Genomic DNA, 21,224 nt, shown 5'->3' with positions numbered 1-21,224 from the left:
CGTGTCTTTCAATATATTTAGTTTTAAATCGATCTGACATCACAATTATGCGCATTTTTACGAAAAGGTAAAAGGTGTATTTTGTATTTATTATTTATTATATTTATTTAATTATTTTGCTTTTAACAAACATCTAAAAAAAAGTTTTCAAAACAGAATGTGATTTTTCTTTTGCAACAAAGACATGGTTTCAAATTGTCCTCTACAGTGTTTTGAACTCTAAAGTTCAAAAGTAGAGCATTTGTTTGAAACATAATCTTTTATAACACACTGTAAAACCTAACAGTAATATGTACTAAATAAAATTGAGCTCACAGCACTCAAATATTACCGAAACTTGAATGACTGAAACAGAACTCAAACTGAATGAATTATAGAACATTTCTAGATCCCGGAATGATAATTGTATAATTAAGTGATTAATTAAGTGATGATTGAGCATTAGTGATGAGCACCTGCTGTTAACAAGCAGAATCACTGAAGGAAAGAGAAACACAAGAACTACAACTGACTTCCAGCCACAGCAAAATCAACTGGAGATAAAAGAAGACATTAAATATCTCAAGATCTCAGCAGAGGAGGATTAAACAACTCCACAAACAACATTACAAGCTTCACTTATTATTAACCACTTTGACTTTATTACTGCCATTCGTCTACAAAAGTTCTTATTAGAATTAACAAAGGTTTAGAAGTTGATGATTTGAGTTTCATTTAAGGTCACCATGGTGGAGATCAGCGTTTGCTTTAGTTGGGCTCTTGACCCTTGCCTTTGCACGTAAGACTTTCTTTCGATGCTATAATTGAGTGTTTATATGTTTAAAACATATTTGTTATGGCACAAAAGCCAAGGAAAAGTCTGATCGGGTGTTGATGGTGAATGATTGATGATGACGACAATCATCATTTAGAGACTTGATTCACTGATTTCATTCAGAGTCTGATCTCTGATTAAAAGGGCAACTTATTAGTTTAACTCAAAACTGTGATTCTACAGCATAAGAGCTAGCCAGGTTTCACATAAAAGGTATTGCATTACTAAGACTCACACAGACATCAAGAATCAGCATATGAATCTCAACAATGGTGACCATTAAAAAATTATTCATGCTGCAATGCATGCTGGGTACTACCATAATACAAAACTTATCCATGGCTCCCAGCATCCATTGCGGCATAAATCACTTTTTTAATGGTCACCATTGTTGAGATTCATATGCTGATTCTTGATTACTGTGTAAGTCAGCATGATACCATAGAGGTTTTTAAAATCTGATTGTCACAACAATGGGCCTTACAGCAGAATCAGTTCTATTATAATAAGTAATACAAGTAATACGAGTAATACATCACCTGTCTAATCAGAGATTAGGCTCTGGAAAAGATCAGAGAATCAAGTCACTAAATGATGATTTTTATCATTCAAACACAACCACATGCTCATATTTTCTTTTGGCGTATGTGCCATAACAAATGTGTTTTATAAACACTCAGTTACAGCAGCCAGAGGGAAAACTGGTGTTATAAAGTCAAGGGTCAAGAGCCCAACTAAAGCAAACACTGATCTCTATCATGGTGTCTTTAAATGAAACTCAATAAATCATTAGCATCTAACCCTCAGTTCATTCTCAATAACAACTTCTGTAGACACAAGACAAACGTCAAACTGTTTAGTAATAAGTGAAGCTGGTAATGCTGTTTGTGTAGTGGTTTAATCCTCCTCTGCTGAGATCTTTAGAGATTTAAACGTCTTTTATTTTGAGTTGATTTCATCTAAGGCTGTGGTTGGAAGTCAGTTGTAGTTCTTGTGTTTCTCTTTCCTTCATTGATTCTGCTCGTTAACAGCAGGTGTTAATCACTAATGCTCAATAATCACTTAATTAATCACTTAATTTCTTGACTGCAATGTATATCTACTTTTATTAAACTCAACTGAAATAATTGCAGAGTACTCATAACTATTGGTTTTTAAAATTAAAAGAATTAAGGCAATCGGTTTCCTCAAATGTAATAAGTTAGCTTAACTTATTGAATTTGACTTTGTGTGTGACATTGTGAGCTAACAGTAACTGCAAGTGCTCTGAGTTCATTTAAAGTTTGTCATTTCACTGTTTTTACTCAATAAAGTAAAGTTTCAGCTATATAAAGTATTCAAATGCAGTGTAAAGTTTAATTGTGTATTAAGAAATATTATTGTTTTAGTGGACTCGATTAAAATAAGTTCAGAGTACTCATAACTATTGTTTTTATAAACTTAATTGAATTGAGGTAATCGGTTTCCTCAAATGAAATGAGTTAGCTTAACTTGTTGGGTTTTACAGTGCATTATAAATGTCTTTACTGTAACTTTTGATCAGTTTGATTAATCATTGATTAATAAAAGTATTGATTTCTTTTCTTTCTTTTGTTTCTTTTGTTAGTTCCTTTTGAACTTAATATTCATCAAATAATCCTGAAATAAAAATGTAAAAAACTGTTTTCAACATTGATAATAATCATAAATGTTTCTTGAGCATCAAATCATCATATTAGAATGATTTCTGAAGGATCATGTGACACTGAAGACTTGAGTAATGATGCTGAAAATTCAGCTTTGATCACAGGAATACATTACACTTTACTATATATTCACATAGAAAACAGCTGATTTAAATTGTAATAATATTGCACAATAGTGTTGTTTTTGTTGTATTTTTAATCAAATAAATGCAGCCTTGGTAAGCAGAAGAGACTTCTTTTAAAAACATAAAAAAATCGTACCGATCCAAAACTTTTGACTGGTAGTGCACGTTCACAAACCACTGTTCATTTTAAAAGAAAAGCAAGCGTGTATGCATGCTTTGGCATGGCAGCCAATATAAATAATAAATAACAATTATGTCCCCCTAATGCAGCAAAATCCTGCGTTTGGACCAGGCCCGGATCCAGAATCAACTCACAAAGGGTGCTTCTGAAATTAGTGAGGGTATTTTTTTCTGTCCTTTGCAATATGGTTATCACTGTCAGTCACCCCAATTTAGAGAGTGAATCCCGCATTTGTGTTGAAGTGCGTACACTTGTCAAGCATGGGAATACAAAAGTTGTATTCATATTCTGAATATATTATAGTATACCGGTACAAAGAGAGCTCACTTTATAATCACAGCTGTCACTCATTCAATGACCGCGATCTCACAAAGTTACGTTATATTAATCAGTGAAGCTGACCACACATAACCAGAGCTGTATTTGCAGCTCTTAGCAGCAGCAGTCAGTGGTTTGAGTGAGAAAATTGCCATGGCGCTGGGCCTAGTTTTTGCCTTTTTTGGGGTGCAGTTTGATTAAGTGATGTACTTTTCTTTTTTTTCTTTTTTTTTTTGTTCTCTCTTTAAGGTGATCTAAACTTTACTACAAAATGCAGAGTGGATCCTCGTCATCAGGACCAAATGACCTGCAATGTCATTTGGTCCTGCTTGGAGAGGTTGGAGCTGGAAAAAGTTCCACAGGAAACACTATATTGGGACAGAGAACTTTTCAGTCAAAGAAAAGTTTAAAGGCAGTAACGCAAGATGTTCAGAGGGGTACAGTGACCATTAATGGACTCAGTATAGATGTTTATGACACACCTGGGTTTTTAAGTCCTGGTGTTCCGACTGAAGATATTGAGAGCAAATGCCAGACACTTCTACAGTTTGATGCTTCAGTCCCCACTGCGTTTATATTGGTGATCCATACTGATAGATTTGCAGAACAAGAGAAGAAAGCAGCTGAATTAGCTTTAAATTTTATAGGGGCCAATAACTTGAAGAACACGTGGATTATCTTCACTAAAGGAGATGAGCAGCAGAGCAACGAGGTCACCATTGAACAATACGTGGAAGATTCAGAAGAGTATCGGTATCAATCCTTGTAAAATCACTGGATTATTGGCATAAACTATTCTTGCTCACAGTGGAAATGAAGTACTTATAGTACTTATACTTATCTCTTTATCTTGCAGCTCAAAACCAACAAAGCCACACATCACAGCATAAGTACCAGAACCAGGGGGTAAGTTTACATATTGACACATTAGGTTAAAAGAATGAGGACTGAACAAGTAAAAATCATTAAAGATCAAACACACCCAAGAAAACAGAAAATGTTTTCTTAAATACCTAAGTTGAGTCTTAAATAAACATTCTAAGGCCATAATTATTTGCAGTGCAAAACCTTAAAATTGTAATCTTAAAATTAAGACATTACACATGTTTAAACCAAAACTTCTTTGTAGCTTGGAAAGATTTTAATATTATTCATTGAATTGTTAGATTGCCCATTCAATGTACTGGTTGCTTAATTTACTATTTTTTAAAGAGTCAACTGTCTTGCCTTCTCTCTGAATACACAGCCTGGTCTCATTTTTAATACGTAGGCACTAATACGTAACATTTACAGATATAAAACATACATTTTTGTTTAGTTTAGTTTAGTTGTACGTTTGGATAGATGCTGAAAGTACAATATGGACATCATCTTTTATAACAAAAATATTTGTATAATTGCTCTTTTACAATTTTATAGACAATTGGTTTGATCCCTAAACCCAACCCCAAACCTAAGCATAACCCTTTTATAGAGAATGTAAAAAGAAAATAACATGGACAGAAATGTGCAGACAAATTATTATTTTAGCAACAATATAGCATAGCATTACAATTATATTTTGAGCCGCAACACCCACAGCAGTTGCAATCCTCTCTGGCCATATATAACAGTTTATGATGAAGTACAGACCAGAAATTAAGTTATTAATCACCGAAACATGGCATGTCACAATCAGTGACAAAAAAATTGGACAGGCAGTCTTTAAATAAATGCACAAAAAATATAAAAAAAATCATGAAGCTGTCATTGTGTATTCATAAAGTCAAAGGGTAATCTAATGTGATCTAAGTTTAAATGTTAGAAAAAGAAATACATTTTAAGACATCTTGCCATTACAAAAGTGGCCATTTCTGTAGAAAGACCCAACAAGCGTTTGATTTGACATTTACAGTCGTTAAGGTCTTTTGTGAATTTTGTTTCATTATTGGCGTATTTTATGGTTCTATTGTCAGTCACAACATAGGACTATAGTGAGAAAACGCCTTATGTGTCCCATGGCAATAAAATAAATATTACACAAGTAATGGTCAAACGATTAAAGACATATTATTCATTTTAAAGTGTAGTCTTGCTTAACATAATCCTTCTAAATGAGTTTGCAGCAGGAGCCACAAACAGTCAAAATCATTTCATATTGAGTAGATGAGTAAATTGCATTAATAAATGCGACTGAAAACAAAATGTTATGACAATTGAATAATCAAAAATGTAATGCCACAAATTTAATACACATTTGTACATCTGTAAAGCTGCAATACGTAAATAATTTGCAATGCTTAAATAATTTCAGTGCTGTCAGTACGTCAGTATTGTACTGTTATGAACCCCTCTTTAGAACTGGCAGAGAAAAGGGTGGCATAACATAAAGAAGGACACGTGAGACCTAAATGAAATGCTACAACATTTATTTAAATAAACAAAACTAGGAAAACATGCATCATAACGAAATGAAAACAAAGATATTTCTAAAATAATTACCAAACCAGGATAAACGTAAACGAACAACAGTACAGTTCAAAATATAAAGGCAACTAATATCAACCAAAAATTACAATTAAAGGTTGGGTATGTGATTCTCTTTTTTGTCCATTTTTTCAAAATCACTTGAAATCCTATTCCTAGCCCTCTTACAGCCACTGAGTTAGAAGCACTGAAATGAAAATTAAGCAATTTAATCATCTGTGGAACGGGCAGGACTCGAAAAACTCCAGCCAATCATTTCCAAGACCACCTAGAATCATTGGACAGTAAGTGCGTCAATCAAACAGTCGTACCATCCCCCCTCCCCCCATCCCCCTCGAATGGGTGGAATGGGTGGAGTCAGGGCCAGCGTTGGAGGAAAGAAGGTAGGACCATTTGAGTTGTGTATTTTCAAAATCTGCCGGCCGTTTTGCAAATTCCATACCCTACCTTTAAGAAATTAAGAAACAGAAAGAAAAACTAGCTGTTTGCTGGTGAATCTCGTCTCTCCTGTCATGCTCCGCTTCAGCGTCTTTAATAGCATCAATTACCAACGCGTACAATGAGACGCAGGTGTACAACGACGCGCAGGTGCACGGGGCGGACCTAGCAATCAAACTCAGACACAGAAACAAAAAAACAGGACGTTGTACATAAGGAGAAGAACTCACAAGGCATAGGCCGTAACAGTACGTTTCAGTGAAATCGTAAGTAAATGTACGTGTGATAGAACCACACTTTACGTAGAAATACTAACGAATATTCGTACAGTATGTCGTATCCTCTCTGAAGCAAATGCATTCTCTGTTTTACAGGCAAATGTCCTACCAAACCGAGATCAGAGCCGCCCCTGTCCCACTACAGGTAAGTGATAACAATGCTAAGCTAACAAGTTAAGTTCAGAATTGATAAAAATGTATTTAACTTAATTGGTCATTCCATGTCAACTCCGTGTCCGGAGGTCCTTGGCTAAACTTTTAGATTTTTCTCTGGTAAAAAAAAAAACAAACAACATAAATTAAGCACATTAAATGTAAATTTAATAGTTCCTTTAAACGTAAGAAAACCATAAAGCGAAAGGAGCAGCAGTGGCAGATTGTGGCATATAAACATAATAAGAAAGTCGCGTCGCTGATTGGTTGAAGGACTATCCAATTGCGTACAGAGTCATTTGACCTATAGCCTTTGATCACGCCTTTTGTGCAGTAGAAAATACAGAGCAGACTCCCTAGACTAATGTTCAACCTTAAAATATTGAGCTTGGTCTGGTGATAGCCAGACTACCTTTCACACTGAACACAACGTGATAAAGTGTGGCGAATCGTTAATTCACTGCTGCACAATAGGTGGCGCTGACAATGGATTTTTCCTCATAGACTACGGGCCCATACACCTGCCATGTTTTCTGCTAAATTCAGTCCGACGCAGTTTTCATTTTCACGTCCTGCTCCACGTTGTTTGAATAGCAAAAGCATTTGTGCCCATCTGTGCACCCATGGGCAGCTGGTTTGAAAACCAGGTGTGTGTTCAGGCGCATTGCTGGTGCGTTGATATTTTGAGGAACGGAAATAGACTGAGCCATTGACCAACTGAAACCTGGTCTAAAGTCAAACCAAGCGAACACGTTGTCCCATAGATATGCTTCACCTCACGCACGAGCAGATCCGTTTCTGCACTAGCGAAGCATTCATTTTTTCCGCTTGCGAATTCATCCATGTAAATAGCAATCCGCCATGGCGCAAGTGCAATTGGCTTTTAAAGGGAATGGGAGGTGAGACTCTAATTGGTTTATTGCATGTTATGCCCAAAACACACCCATTACTCATTAAGAGAATAGGGACAACCCTTTTAGACCACTTTTCCGTTGTTAAACTAGCAAAAGTTTCGGACACGCCCTAAGTGCACTTGCACTGTGCTCTTTAGACCAAGAGCTTAGATCCTTAAAATAGGGCCCTCTGTAGGTTTTTCTGTTTGCCATCGTCTGCTGCACAACATACAGTAATAAATTAAGATATTCTTTTATGTTTATCTTATTTATTTATTTTTATGTAGGAAAGCTCAGGAGTTATGAATATGACTGACAGTCAGATATAGAGCTCTCTGAATTATAACAAGTGGAAGAAAATGGACAGTGCTCTTCAGATCTTATAATTCAGGGGAAAATGAATTGAAAATATATTTTGTATACAGAAATATTCAAGTAAACGTGATAATAAATCTAATTGGACGGCTCCTTTCATCACGGGGCGACGGGGAAAATACAACACACTGTTCGGGAAAAAAAATCTTACTTTGTCGCGCTGTGATTGCCGAATTATCACGTTCAGTGTGAAAGGCCCTTTACACTATTTGTATATATTTATTATTCTTCCAACAAACTGGTGATGCATTTGAATAAAATATCCATGATTACAAACTGTTAATTTTGACAGCAAATTTTGATTTAGTTTTAGTCATAGTCTTTTGACTAAAATGCCATTTAGTTTTAGTCATATTTTAGTCATCTGAATTGTTTTAGTTTTAGTCTAGTTTTAGTCGACTAAATCTACAGTAGACTTAGTCGACTAAAATATAATGGGTTTCAATTTAAATGCATTTATTTAGAATTTCTCTAAAATTTTCCAAACCCATCCCGGAGAAAACATATATTAACCTGCTAATATGAATGATTTTAAAGTTTGAACGTGCAATACAGATACAGATTTAACTGTATCTGTATTGCACGTTCAAACTTTAAAATCATTTTAAAGTCTTTTTTTCAATGAATGATATATGAATTCTTTATAACTACTTGCATACATAATTCTCTATTCTTTCAAGCAGACATATTTATTTGTATGAATTAAATATAATTTATAAGCAGTGAATGCTTTTCTCTTTTTCTTTTGTTGCTTGATCAATATTAAGGACACAGACCGCATTAGGCTTATTACCCACTGTCACTTTAAGACATTGGTTCATGTCCAATGACATACACTCACAACTGTTTAAGACATAACCTACATAATTTACGTGAATACTGTCCAAAACGGACATTTAGACAATATTTGTGTGTATTTGTCCATTCAGACAGGAAAGAGAGCTCAATTCTGTACTCGCGCGCTGTACACAGCAAAAACTCCAGTGTTAAATTAACACTCCTGGGAGTGTATATGAGTCCACACTCAAAAGTGTAAAGTGTTAAAATAACACTCAAGAGTGTTTAAGTTAATGAGATAATTAAGTGATTAATTTAGTGATGATTGATCATTATTGAAGACACCTGATGTTAACAAGCAAAATCACTGAAGGAGAAAATCTCAAATTGTAAGTTACCGTTATGGCGATCAATGGTTGCTTTAGTTGGGCTCTAGACCATTATATGTTTACTTTAAATTTTGCTTGTCTGCTGTTATTAATTTATAACAGTCAAATGAACAAAGAGACAATGTGATCTGATGGTGTTGCTTATGTTTTGACATAATCATGTTGTGATCCGTAAAACAAAACTTATTGAGATGGCTTACCTTGTTAATTACAGCAACTCTGTGATTCTACAACATATGATTTTCAGTATTTTTTATATAATCCAAAAATATTTCATAACCATTGTTCTGATCAAAAGACTTTCAAATTAATTTATTTAGAAACACAGACATCAATGATCAGCCTGTGAATCTCAACAATGGTGACAATAATAAAGCATGTTGCAGTGTCTGCCACCAATCACAACTCATTAATGGCTCCCATCATGCATTGTGGTATGAATAAATTATGATCTGAATTGTCTATGTAATTTACTTTTCCTAATTGAATATTCTGCTCCTCACCATTGTTGAGATGCATAGACTGAATCTTGACGTCTGTGTGTGCCTAAAAGAAAGATTTGGGTTTTTTTTTTTCAAAACAACTTTTAAGAAATCCTTTGTATTATATCTAAAATTCTGGATATTTATGCAGATTCACAGTTATGCTGTAATCAACAACATACATCTAAGTCAGAAATAAGGATCTTAATGAGTTCAGTGATCAATTTCAAATGATGATTGTCATAATATAACCAACACCATCAGATCACTTTTTTTCTTTGTTCAACTGGCAGTTATAAGATACAACAGCCAAACAAAATCTAAAGTAAATGTATAAGGGTCAAGAGCCCGACTAAAGCAAACACTGATCACCATAATGGTGGCTTACAATTTGTGATTTTCTCCTTCAGTGATTCGGCTTGTTAACATCAGGTGTCTTCAATAATGATCAATCATTACTAAATTAATCACTTAATTAGCTCATTAACTTTAACACTCTTGAGTGTTAATTTAACACTCATATTTTAACACTTTACACTCTTGAGTGTGGACTCATATACACTCCCAGGAGTGTTAATTTAACACTGGAGTTTTTGCTGTGTATGTCTGAATGGCTGCACGCTTTGGGTCGGGTGTGTGCGCACAGAAAACCGTACCGAATAGAGCTCTTTTTTTTGCGTCGTCACTCTTATTCAGATCTTCATGTCTGCTCTACTCATTTTCCCAGACATTTACATGTTTTAACGTTTTATGAGACATGCAGCGCATGCCAACTCGTGTGCTGCTGGGTAGATCACGTCACAGTACAATTGTGCGCATCTACCACAAATGCAGGACATCAGACTGGATCGCTTCGCTTCCCAAATCGTCACTATCTAACATTTTCGTCGTTTTTATTCGTTGACGAAAATGTCAATAGATTTTCGTCATAGTTTTTGTCATTCAAAACTAGTTTTTATTTAGTTATCGTCTCGTTTTCGTCTGTGAAAAAATGTCGTTGACGAAAATAATGACGGAAATTATTCGTCAATGAAATGAACACTGATTACAAAGACATGACAATGTTTGTTGGGTTTCTGATATTGTTTTCTGCTTTGCAACAGTTACAGGGACCACGTCCTCTGACAGGAACAACTATCTCGCTCCTCGTAAGATATTGCTTCTAGGGAAGACTGGTGTTGGGAAAAGTGCAACAGGAAACACCATCCTGGAAGATTCAGAACTATTCAAGTCTGCGACAGATTTTAATTCTGTTACTACAAAAAGTAGTGTGAAACGCTCAGACATAAATGGGAGGAAGGTGTCTGTGATTGACACGCCTGGATTTTTTGACACCAAACTTGATGAAAACATGCTAGCTAAAGAGTTTGGAAGGAGTTTGCATCTCTCCAAAGGAGGATTTCATGCTTTCCTTTTAATCTTTAAATATGGTCAGTTCACAGAGCAAGGTTTTTGGGAAAGATGTGACGAAGCACATTATCATTGTCTTCACCCATGGGGATGAATGCGATCGCACGATATTAGATTCAGGAATAAAAATGAACAAATTACTGACTGGTGTAATAAAAAAATGTGGCGGCAGATATCATGTCATGAACAATAGAGATAGGAATAACAGAGAGCAAGTCAGTGATTTACTTCAGATGATTGACACAGTAGTAAAAGCAAATGGAGGAAGATGCTACACCAATGAAATGTTGAAAATTGCAAATATGAATTCATTTGAATACATGTGTCACAAATTCTGGAAGTTGTATATATTAGCAGTAAGAATTTTTTTGGGTCCAGTAATGAATACACAAGGATGCCTAATCTTGCTCTTGAAGGGTCATATGCCCTCATGGTTTAGCTCCAACTCATGCCTGCTGTAGATATGGTGTTAATTAAGTATGCAGTGTGGATGCAAGTTTTGAATATTATTCACTTTTAACTGCTGCACTGACATAGATTGAGGTTTTCCCCATTGTTAAACACTGATTATAAGGGGGGTACAAAAGATTTTCAACTTTGAAAGAGAGGCATTACAAAATATATTTTAATTTAAGGTATGCTCAAGTTCTTGTTTGTTGTGCTGGCTTGGACTTTATATTGACAAATTAAATCATAATGCAGTATTTTTTATTGTTCTGTTTTATTGCAACCATTATTTGTTTTGTAAATATTCTTTATAGTTTGTAATTAAAAACAACAACATTTAAACCATTTATAAATGAATGGTTGTAAATGAACTCAAAATTGTATTTTTTTTTTCCCATAATATTTTGTACAAGTACAAATTATACATTATATGCTTGCTGAATAAATCTCTCTAAATTTCTGTATGAGAAATGAATTCTAATGCTGAGTATTCTATCCATTGTTTCTTTTTTTGAATGATTTATGTTTGTATTGTAATGAGAAAATGGATTAAAAATCATTTAATTATATTTTGATGAAGAAAATATGTTTTTTTTTTTTTTGTTTTTGTTTTTTTTTTTACAGTGAAACACCAACTAGCACCACAATGTTTATGATAATGGTAATTTACTGGAAGATGATTCACTCTTGTACTTTTAAGGGTTTTACAATATTTTTATTTTAAAAGTTATTTGCACCCAAGTTGTTCCAGTATGGCCACGTCTGCTTAAACCAAAGAAATTATATTAAAAATGAATAAAGAATAATAATGTTAAAACTGTGTTGTTAAAACTAATGTTAAAACTAATGTCACTGCTTGTATTAGTCAAATATTGTTAATTTTCTAAAGTTTCACAGGTTTTCAACACATACCTTTTGACGAAGATCCAGCAGGTTTAAGTCCATCAAGAACACCAGTTGCAATAGAAAATATAAAAAAAATGCACTTATCAATAAGTTAAAGGTTGCATTTGAAAAGAAAAAAAAGGATTTGGTGATGCTCAGAGTTTAGATAAAACCACTTCTGTTAAAAAATATGCATTTTATAAAGTAGCCTATGGTAAAATAGACACAAACATACACTGTAAAAAATTTACTGTAGAATTTACAGCAACTTACTGGCAATTTTGGTTGCCAGTAAGCCTGTAAATTTTACAAGAGTCCTGTAAAACATCAACTACAATTTAACAGTAAAAATACAGCACTAACAAATTGCTGTAAAATTTACAGCAACTTACTGGCAATTGTGGTTGCCAGTAAGCCTGTAAATTTTACAAGAGTACTGTAAATCATAAACTACAATTATACTGTAAAATTATACAGCACACCTGTAAAAGCAGCAAAACAAGAGCAGCTGTGAATTTACAGTTCTTTAATGTAATCTTTACAGTATGTTACTGTTATTAACAATGTACTGAATTAAAACCTGAGATAACTCACTTCATTTGAGAAAATTGATTGGTCAATTGCCATTAAATATTTACTAGAAACATCAATTTAACTAAATCCTACTAGTGATCATCATCACACATGAATGAGTTGAAAAACTTAAAAACGTCATCAATGCATCAGCAACTACACAGTCACTGCCTTTAAATAAAGCAACATGCAACATAACATCTGTGTTTCTCTGCTCATCCTGGACTGAAGCTCAGGCTCTACTCTTCAGCACAATGGTGACACACAAAACTCAACAGAAACCCTTTAAATCCCAACAGATCAATAAAACACTAGCATATCTCCACTATAGCATTATGTGCAAAAACACATCAAATCACACAAAGCAAATCACAGAATTGTACTTTTTTGTTTAGTAAATTTGACACTGAGATTTTACTGTAAACAAATGACTTAAGCCACAGCTTTAGATGAAATCAACTGAAGAGAAAATAAGACATTCAATCTGTGAAGATCTCAGCAGAGGAGGATTAAACAACTCCACAAACAGCATTACCAGCTTCACTTATTACTAACCAGACTGACTTTATTTCTGTCATAATCAGAAGGTCTTTTTGAGAATTAACGGAGGTTTAGATGTTGATGTTTTTTTTTTATTGTTACCATGATGGTGATCAGTGTTGGCTTTAGCTGGGCTCTTGCCCTTGACATTTGAACATTAGGTTTTTCTCTGGCTGCTTTTGCTGTGTGTTTTTGAGGCACAACAGTTAGAGCAAAAAAGCAGAGAGAAAAGTGCTCTGGTGTAAATAGCTCTGTATTGATGATGTCATCAATAGAGCTTATAAGACTGTACTTCATTTCATTTACACTTTAATCTATTCTCAAGCAATCATGTGGGTCATTTCAAATGATTGGTTAAGAATACACATATGACATCCCACGGCATTATTAAAATTTGAACAGATTTAAAAATATAATGCATAGAAAGTTTTAAAATGCTGTGTTATCTTCTCACACACAGACATCAACAATCGGCGTATGAATCTCAACAATGGTGACATTCAAATGAAAAGCTTCATGTTGCAATGTATGCTGGGTACCACCATAGTACATAATTCCCAGAATGCATTGCGGCATGCATAAATTATGTAGCTGAAATGTATTATTTTCTTTTATTTTTACCATGTGCTTTTATTTTTGTTGTTGTTTTTGATATGACTTTTTAGTAGCTTGATTTGTGATGTTCAGAGTTTCTGTTTATCTGAATATTTTGTTTGTCACCATTGTTGAGGTTCATATGCTGATTCTTGATATATGTGTGTTCCTGTAAATTGAGAAGTTTTGTGATTCGTAAATATGTAAAACACAAATTATCTGCTCTCATGACATGTTGTAGTATCATATGACTATTACAATCAATTTTTCATAATTTGAGAATAGACTCTGGTCAACATCAGCATATCTTTCACTAGACATTGATACCCCAGCATCAATACTCAACCATCAACACCACTGCATATTTTACTTTGCTTTTATTGCTATAACAAGCTTGTCTTATAAAGATATGGTTATAGCAGCAAAAGAAAGACTAATGTTAAAGAAATAAAGAGTCAAGAGCCCAACTAAAGAAAGCACTAATCACGATCATGGTAACTTCAAATGAAATATTGTCAATACATCATCAACATCTAAACCTCAGTTATTTCTCATTAAGTCTGATTATGATTATCACTCTTCAGGTGATTTCATCTAAAGCTGTGGCTTAAGTCAGTTGTTTACAGTAAAATCTCACAGTCATATTTACTAAACAAAAAAGTACAATTCTGTGATTTGCTTTGTGTGATTTGATGTGTTTTTGCACATAATGCTATAGTGGAGATATGCTAGTGGTTTAATGATCTGTTGGGATTTAAAGGGTTTCTGTTGAGTTTTGTGTGTCACCATTGTGCTGAAGAGTAGAGCCTGTGCTTCAGTCCAGGATGAGCAGAGAAACACAGATGTTATGCTGCATGTTGCTTTATTTAAAGGCAGTGACTGTGTAGTTGCTGATGCATTGATGATGTTTTTAAGTTTTTCAACACATTCATGTGTGATGATGATCACTAGTAGGATTTAGTTAAATTGATGTTTCTAGTAAATATTTAATGGCAATTGACCAATCAATTTTCTCAAATGAAGTGAGTTATCTCAGGTTTTAATTCAGTACATTATTAATAACAGTAACATACTGTAAAGATTACATTAAAGAACTGTAAATTCACTCCTGTTCTTGTTTTGCTGCTTTTACAGGTGTGCTGTATAATTTTACAGTATAATTGAAGTTTATGATTTACAGTACTCTTGTAAAATTTACAGGCTTACTGGCAACCACAATTGCCAGTAAGTTGCTGTAAATTTTACAGCAATTTGTTAGTGCTGTATTTTTACTGTTAAATTGTAATTCATGTTTTACAGGACTCTTGTAAAATTTACAGGCTTACTGGCAACCAAAATTGCCAGTAAGTTGCTGTAAATTCTACAGTAAATTTTTTACAGTGTATGATCAGAGTCAATAATGTACCGGCATCACAGCAAAGCTTTTACATATCTGACACATTATGCGGTAAATACCGTAGCATCAATATTACAAACTTTTACATAATTTTCTAACTTTCTGACTTACAAACGGTTTCAGGTCTGTTTTCTGCCATAAAAGCTGTTGGTAGTTATTCATATAAATATTGCCATTATTACTATAAAAGATCATTATTATTTTGTTTGTTACATTATTATTATTATTAATTTTATTCCACGATTAAAACAAAGATCTTTTTAACCTCAGTTGTCATAAAAGATTCATTTGTATGATGGTTTCAATAGTATCTCTAAAATCAATATATTATAACATTAAAATGTTTTTATTTAATATACATTTGTTACACAAACATTAAACAGTTTAACACGAATGATCACCTGAACATTGGGGAATAAGGAAATCCCGATGTGCTCATTTGAACAGCTTCATGCATGAGCTTGTGTGATAAGGGATATGAAATATTAAAGTGATAAGTTTGCAGCCATACTGAGATTGACAGGCACATCATAAATATGTGCACTGGTTCATGATTGATGTGTAAGCCACAATAGCTCCTTCTATTCCTCCTAATAATGCAGCTGATAAACCCGCTGGACCCACAAAACACACACTGATCCCTCCAGCAGCAAAACCACTCAGGACTCCCAGCAGTTTCACAGTTTTCAGGTGTTGTTTGGTACATTTCCCAATCCTTCGACTCCGGTTTCTCCAAATCTTTGCCCAAATGTGTCCTGACGCAGCTCCAGACACTGCTGATAAGACGCCACTGACACAACCATACAGAAATGATCTGAAATCCCAAGAACCGTCCTTCTCCATATTAACACAGCCCACAGTTAACACGAGGACAACACTGACTGCATACAGATATTTAAGATTCAGATGTACTTTGAGTGACTGAGCCTCAAACGTTTGTAAAGTGTAGCATCTGTCCTGATTTTCAGACACCAGTCGCTGGATCTTCATCAGGAGTTTATGGACCTGATCTCTGTTGTTCAGATCTTTGTTGTTCAGCAGGTGAAATCTTCCTCCACACTCCTCTGTTAGTTTGGACAGCTCTGTGTTTCTTCTCATTAGCTCATCAAGAGATTTATTTTGAAGCTCGTCTCCATGTGTGAAGAGGACTAATGTGTGTTTAATGACGCTTTCACCAAACATCTGCTTATATAAGGAGAGGACATCAGCGTCTTGCTGAGTGAAAGTGTGTAAAGGCAGAACCAGAAGGATCGCATGAAGTCCTGAAGAGCACATGTTCAGTCCTCTCTTTATCTCCACGCTCAGATCAATGTCCGCTGAATTAAAGAAGTTTGGGGTGTCCATCACTGTAACTCTTCTGTTGGACACTTCAGCCGTGTGTGTTTGGCATCTGTCAGTGATGGAGGTCAGGCTCCGGCCGGACTGAAACACATTTAGACCCAGGATAGTGTTTCCAGAAGCGCTCACTCCTGAACCGGTTTTACCCGTAAGCAGAATCTGAAGATGGTCGAGGGTTCGCTCCATCACTGAAACACACAAGAAATATTGCGTATTTATAGGAATCCCAGATACGTCTCTAAGATGTCTGCTAAAGATTCCTTAATTTGGAAAACATCTGTTGTGTACAAACATCTGATTGACATCTTAGAAAAAGCAGTTTTATATCGGCCAACTTTCTAAATCATAAACATCTCAAAGACATTTTCTAAACGTCTATTTAACATCTGACAGGAAACGTATTGCAGAAGAGCAAACACCTACAAGATGTTGTAGGTTTCAGGCATGATGCACAATATCTAGTTAATATTACAATAAATATGAGCTAATGCGGTACTGAAAAAATAGCAATATTTGCACATGACTTGACAGTTTATTTTATTAAATATCAAAAATATAAAAGGTTTGCATCATGCCTGGCACATACATGAACACTTTACAGTTGGTTTTATGACTGTATTGAAGTTAGAAAGGCTGTTTCTGCTTAAGGCTCTTTCAGACAGGACGCGGAGTTAATCGAAGACCTTTAGATACAAAGCGATTTGCGCTACGCTGGCCTGAGCAAAAGTAGTCTGAGTTTTCAAAACACTTGTTTGGATGCCCGTTTTTCCCATTTTTATAGGCCGCGCAGGTAATCGTCACAGAGCACAGTGGCAAAAGTTGAACTAATATGAGGTCGCCAATGCTGCACTCCGCTGCGCGTGCGCTTTGGTCGACACAGCAACAAAACGTCCTCGCGCGGCACAAGCCATTGAAATAGCGCTTCTGAGTTTCATAGCGCAGCGCATTCTGCGTCCTGTCTGAAAGGGCCATTACATGTAGGTACAAAAGTAACAGTGAAGACTTTAATGTAAACACAGCATTTGCGTCTTCATCAGCCTTCCCATATATTTATACTGGCCCTGATAATCATCACACATTGTGACCACTTGCTCCATTTCTGTAAATCCGTTTTTATGAATGAATGAGTCTGTCACCCATTGCTCTATAGTTCTCTTCATCAACAGCCGCTTGCACCCCCTGCTGGTGAGGTCGACTAACAGCTATTTTCTGTCAAATTTGAACCACTGAATTTGTGGAAGCGAATTTGTAAAGCAAAATAAAATGGACTGAAAATTGCCAGTTGAATATTATAGGTTGTATTTTTTAACAGAATTAACATTTTGGAAGTGAAATCTGAAAGGTGAATATGGATTATTGAATTTTTAATAATGAAAATGTCTGTGAAATGTTTTGAATTGAAATATGCACAGCTTAAAGGGATACTCCACTTTAAAATGAAAATTCTGTCATCATATTCACCTTATTTTCGAACGCGGAAGTAAATATGGGTCCAGTTTCCGGTTTTTGTGCGGCACTTCCGTTTCCTCGCTTCTCTGGGCTAACTAACGATATCGATTGCGAAGGATTATGCAGAGTTGACAGAAAAATGTTACACATGCCTTAGCAGATGAATACAACAAAGAACTAAAGCCCCGCCTCACCCAGGTCGGGTTCTGGACCTGGTTGAAAACACTCATGCATCTAGATGACAGATTGCCAAAACTTCGCCGGCGCCTTCAGCATCGCCCTAAACACGGTCGAGCCAACGCTGGACTAAGTTAATATATCTATGGAGGTAGGCTATTTTGTCATGTCAAATGTATTAATAATGTCATCAGAATGCAACCAAAGCACATGATAGCAATAAGTAGATCATAGATGGCTATAAATAATTATAAATCATACAAAATAAATGCCATGATGATCATGCCATGATGACTAGATTTTATACAGGGGTACGTTACTATAATGATTTTGTTTCTCCTTGGAGTTTTTATTCAGACTTCGTAGCCCAGCCACTTTTCTGGTATCGGGTGGTCTTCTGTAGGTCTTGTGTTCACGAAATGAAAAGAACAAACATACGGTCGTTTCTTCAAATGGGCTGCGTGGCGTGTCCGTTATTTCGGCTCCCATGTTAACCGGTTATTTAGAGCTTGCACACTGCCTGCGTGACGCGCGCGTCTCAGGGAAAACGCGTGCATGCTAGAAATAGAATCGATGCCTATTTTTCACGCGACACGCAAGCGTTTTGGAAGCGTTTCCAGGCAAAATAGAATAGGAAAATATGTTTGTATGTCATTTTGATATGAATACATATTAATGACATTTTGATGTTTGAATTTAGGTTTTGACATAAATGCAGATATAGCCTAAATGTAAAAAAATATATATATATTATCGATTTTCAAATATTGCACCTGTCAATACAGAACGAAATATTCTGTAGCCTATTTTGCCGTCAATACTGCCAACGTTGTCTTTGCTGCTATATATTTATGTTTAACATTAAGTGCCTTCCACAACTCTCTCCCCATATGTCGAATATATCACCAATGAGGCTTATCATGTCACCTAGCAGCAGCAACGCCTCGTCAGAGACGTTTCTGGTGTGCAAAGACATAGAAAACACCACGCAACAGAAACGCCACGCAGCCAGTGTGTCGCCGGTCGTATAGGGCGCCTGATTATTAAAATGTCAATAATTCGATGATTAAAACACTCCTGCTCCAAGTAAATCTTTCTTTTGTGCCAGTTATTATGACAACCTCTAACTGCACAAACAATCCCGGTCTTCCTCGAACCCATAACGATGAGTTTGTTGTTACGAACAACGCTCGCCAGTGACCGGAAGTGCCTTACCGGAAGTCTCGCACAAAATACCGTCAACTGGCTGCGTCCGTATTTCCGTTAAAAATAAGGTGAATACTCACCCTCATGTTGTTTCAATCCTTTATGAATTTCTTTCTTCTACTGAACAGAAAGGAAGATATTTAGAAGAATGCCACTGTCTGGTTACTGATATTCTTCTAAATACCTTTCTTTCTACCCAGGGGGCAAAACACCTGTTTTTTAGGAAATCAGACATGGGCTGCTGTAAAAGGTTGTCATATAAAAATGAAATCTATGATGTCTGAGGATCACAACATGGGTGGCCAACCCGGTCAACAAGCTGCTGGAAACTTGTAATTAGGGTCAAAACAATGCTACCTCAAATTCGGCTTTAACTCCCAGAATCACCCAAACATGCTAAAACGGTTTAATTATATTCATGAATCGTGAGCCTTATCTCCCTGATACTTTATGCTAGAAACAAACTGAGCACACCTTTAGAAAGAGTGGAAGATAAGCTTTCATCTGATGCCTTGATTGTACATGTAATTAGAATGTAAGAGTTAACAATGCCTCTTAATTCATAGGTAGGCAAAAAAAAAAAAAAAAAAGAATATTGAACATTCCATTTGTAATCGGTAGCATTCTTTTCCCTTTGTTGTTGTTAAAATGAACAAATTACCATGTAAAGTTAACTTTTACTGGATGAAATCATATTTTGATTTTTTTTTTTACTAACCAGACAGTCCTCATGGCCCATAACACATTTAGAGGGAATTCAATGTCAAGCCTATAATAGCCTGTCAATTCAAACAAGATCCAAGAAAGAAGTTTACCATTAACTGGTGTTAATTGTATAGTGCTCTGTTTCTGTATGTACAGTATATCGTTTGCATATTTATGCAATATCAATTATTTGTATTGCAATGTCTATTTCTAATATTCTTTCACAAGTGGGATAGCTTTATTTATTCTATTGAAATAAAAAAAGGGATTTGAGGATTTTGGTTTAGGCTGGTTAGTGTTCAATCCTGGTGTTTGGAGTGAGAGACAAAGGTACTGACAACTAAATGCTTAAAGACTAAAACACACAGGAGTCATGTGTGGAGTAGGTTTAAAAGTATTTACTGATTAAAACTGTTACATTAAGCAGCAATTTGTACCAAAAAAAAAAAAAAAAAAAAAAAAAAAAACAAACACACAAACAGATTACAATTCGGGGTGATAACTAATTTCTGTAATAATGTTTATACAATTTGTTTAGCTGTTTCGGAATCACCGCTGCTGTCGCTGCTCTACACTCTTAGAAGAAAAGGTTCTAAATAGAACCTTAAAAGGTTCTATCAGGCGCTACGTATTTGGAACCCCTAAAAGGTTCTATATAGAACCCTTTTTAAGGGTTCAATCAAAAGAACCCTTTAGGGTTCTTTGTAACCAGGAAAAAGGTTCTATATGGATGTCATGTCAGCCAAGAGCAAAGAAATATTCCAGAACTGGACCTTATCTGAGCCACACTATCTGTGTATATTACATATAGAGTCATCTCATCCTTAATAAGCCTGTTAACAAGCAGAATCACTGAAGGAAAGAAGAGAACAGAAAAAGAGATGAGCAGAAACACAAGAACTTCAACTGACTTCAGACACAGCCTCAGATGAAATCAACTGAAGAGAAAAGAAGACATTCAATCTGTGAAGATCTCAGCAGAGGAGGATTAAACAACTCCACAAACAGCATTACCAGCTTCACTTACTAACCAGACTGACTTTATTTCTGTCAGACGTCTACAGAAGTTCTTATTGAGAGTTAACAGAGGTTTAACTCGTATGTGTTTCATTTGAAGTCACCATAACAGT

General features: G+C 35.3%; 2 protein-coding genes across 2 annotated transcripts in view; both read right to left on the bottom strand.

Moving 5' to 3' along the window:
• Positions 1 to 21,224, bottom strand: part of LOC311081484 (zinc-alpha-2-glycoprotein-like) — a gene marked incomplete at both ends in the record, with an annotated part of 524,658 nt that overhangs the window by 240,197 nt on the left and 263,237 nt on the right. The gene's annotated exons all lie outside the window — the stretch shown is intronic.
• Positions 15,613 to 19,541, bottom strand: LOC311067760 (GTPase IMAP family member 9-like). The gene is made up of 2 exons (XM_084089829.1): positions 19,470 to 19,541; positions 15,613 to 16,745 (listed from the first exon to the last, which is right to left on the bottom strand). The coding sequence occupies exon 2, from the start codon at positions 16,741 to 16,743 to the stop codon at positions 15,748 to 15,750; it is 996 nt and encodes a 331-aa protein (XP_083945955.1). The 5' UTR covers positions 16,744 to 16,745; positions 19,470 to 19,541; the 3' UTR covers positions 15,613 to 15,747.

Source organism: Abramis brama (assembly GCF_963993115.1).
Source record: "Abramis brama genome assembly, chromosome: 1".
Taxonomy (NCBI): Eukaryota; Metazoa; Chordata; class Actinopteri; order Cypriniformes; family Leuciscidae; genus Abramis; species Abramis brama.
This window is presented reverse-complemented; position numbering and strand designations above follow the sequence as displayed.

What these genes read in the sequence shown, in the direction of transcription:
- LOC311067760 (XM_084089829.1), bottom strand. Translation starts at nt 16,743, where the DNA reads ATGGAGCGAACCCTCGACCATCTTCAGATTCTGCTTACGGGTAAAACC.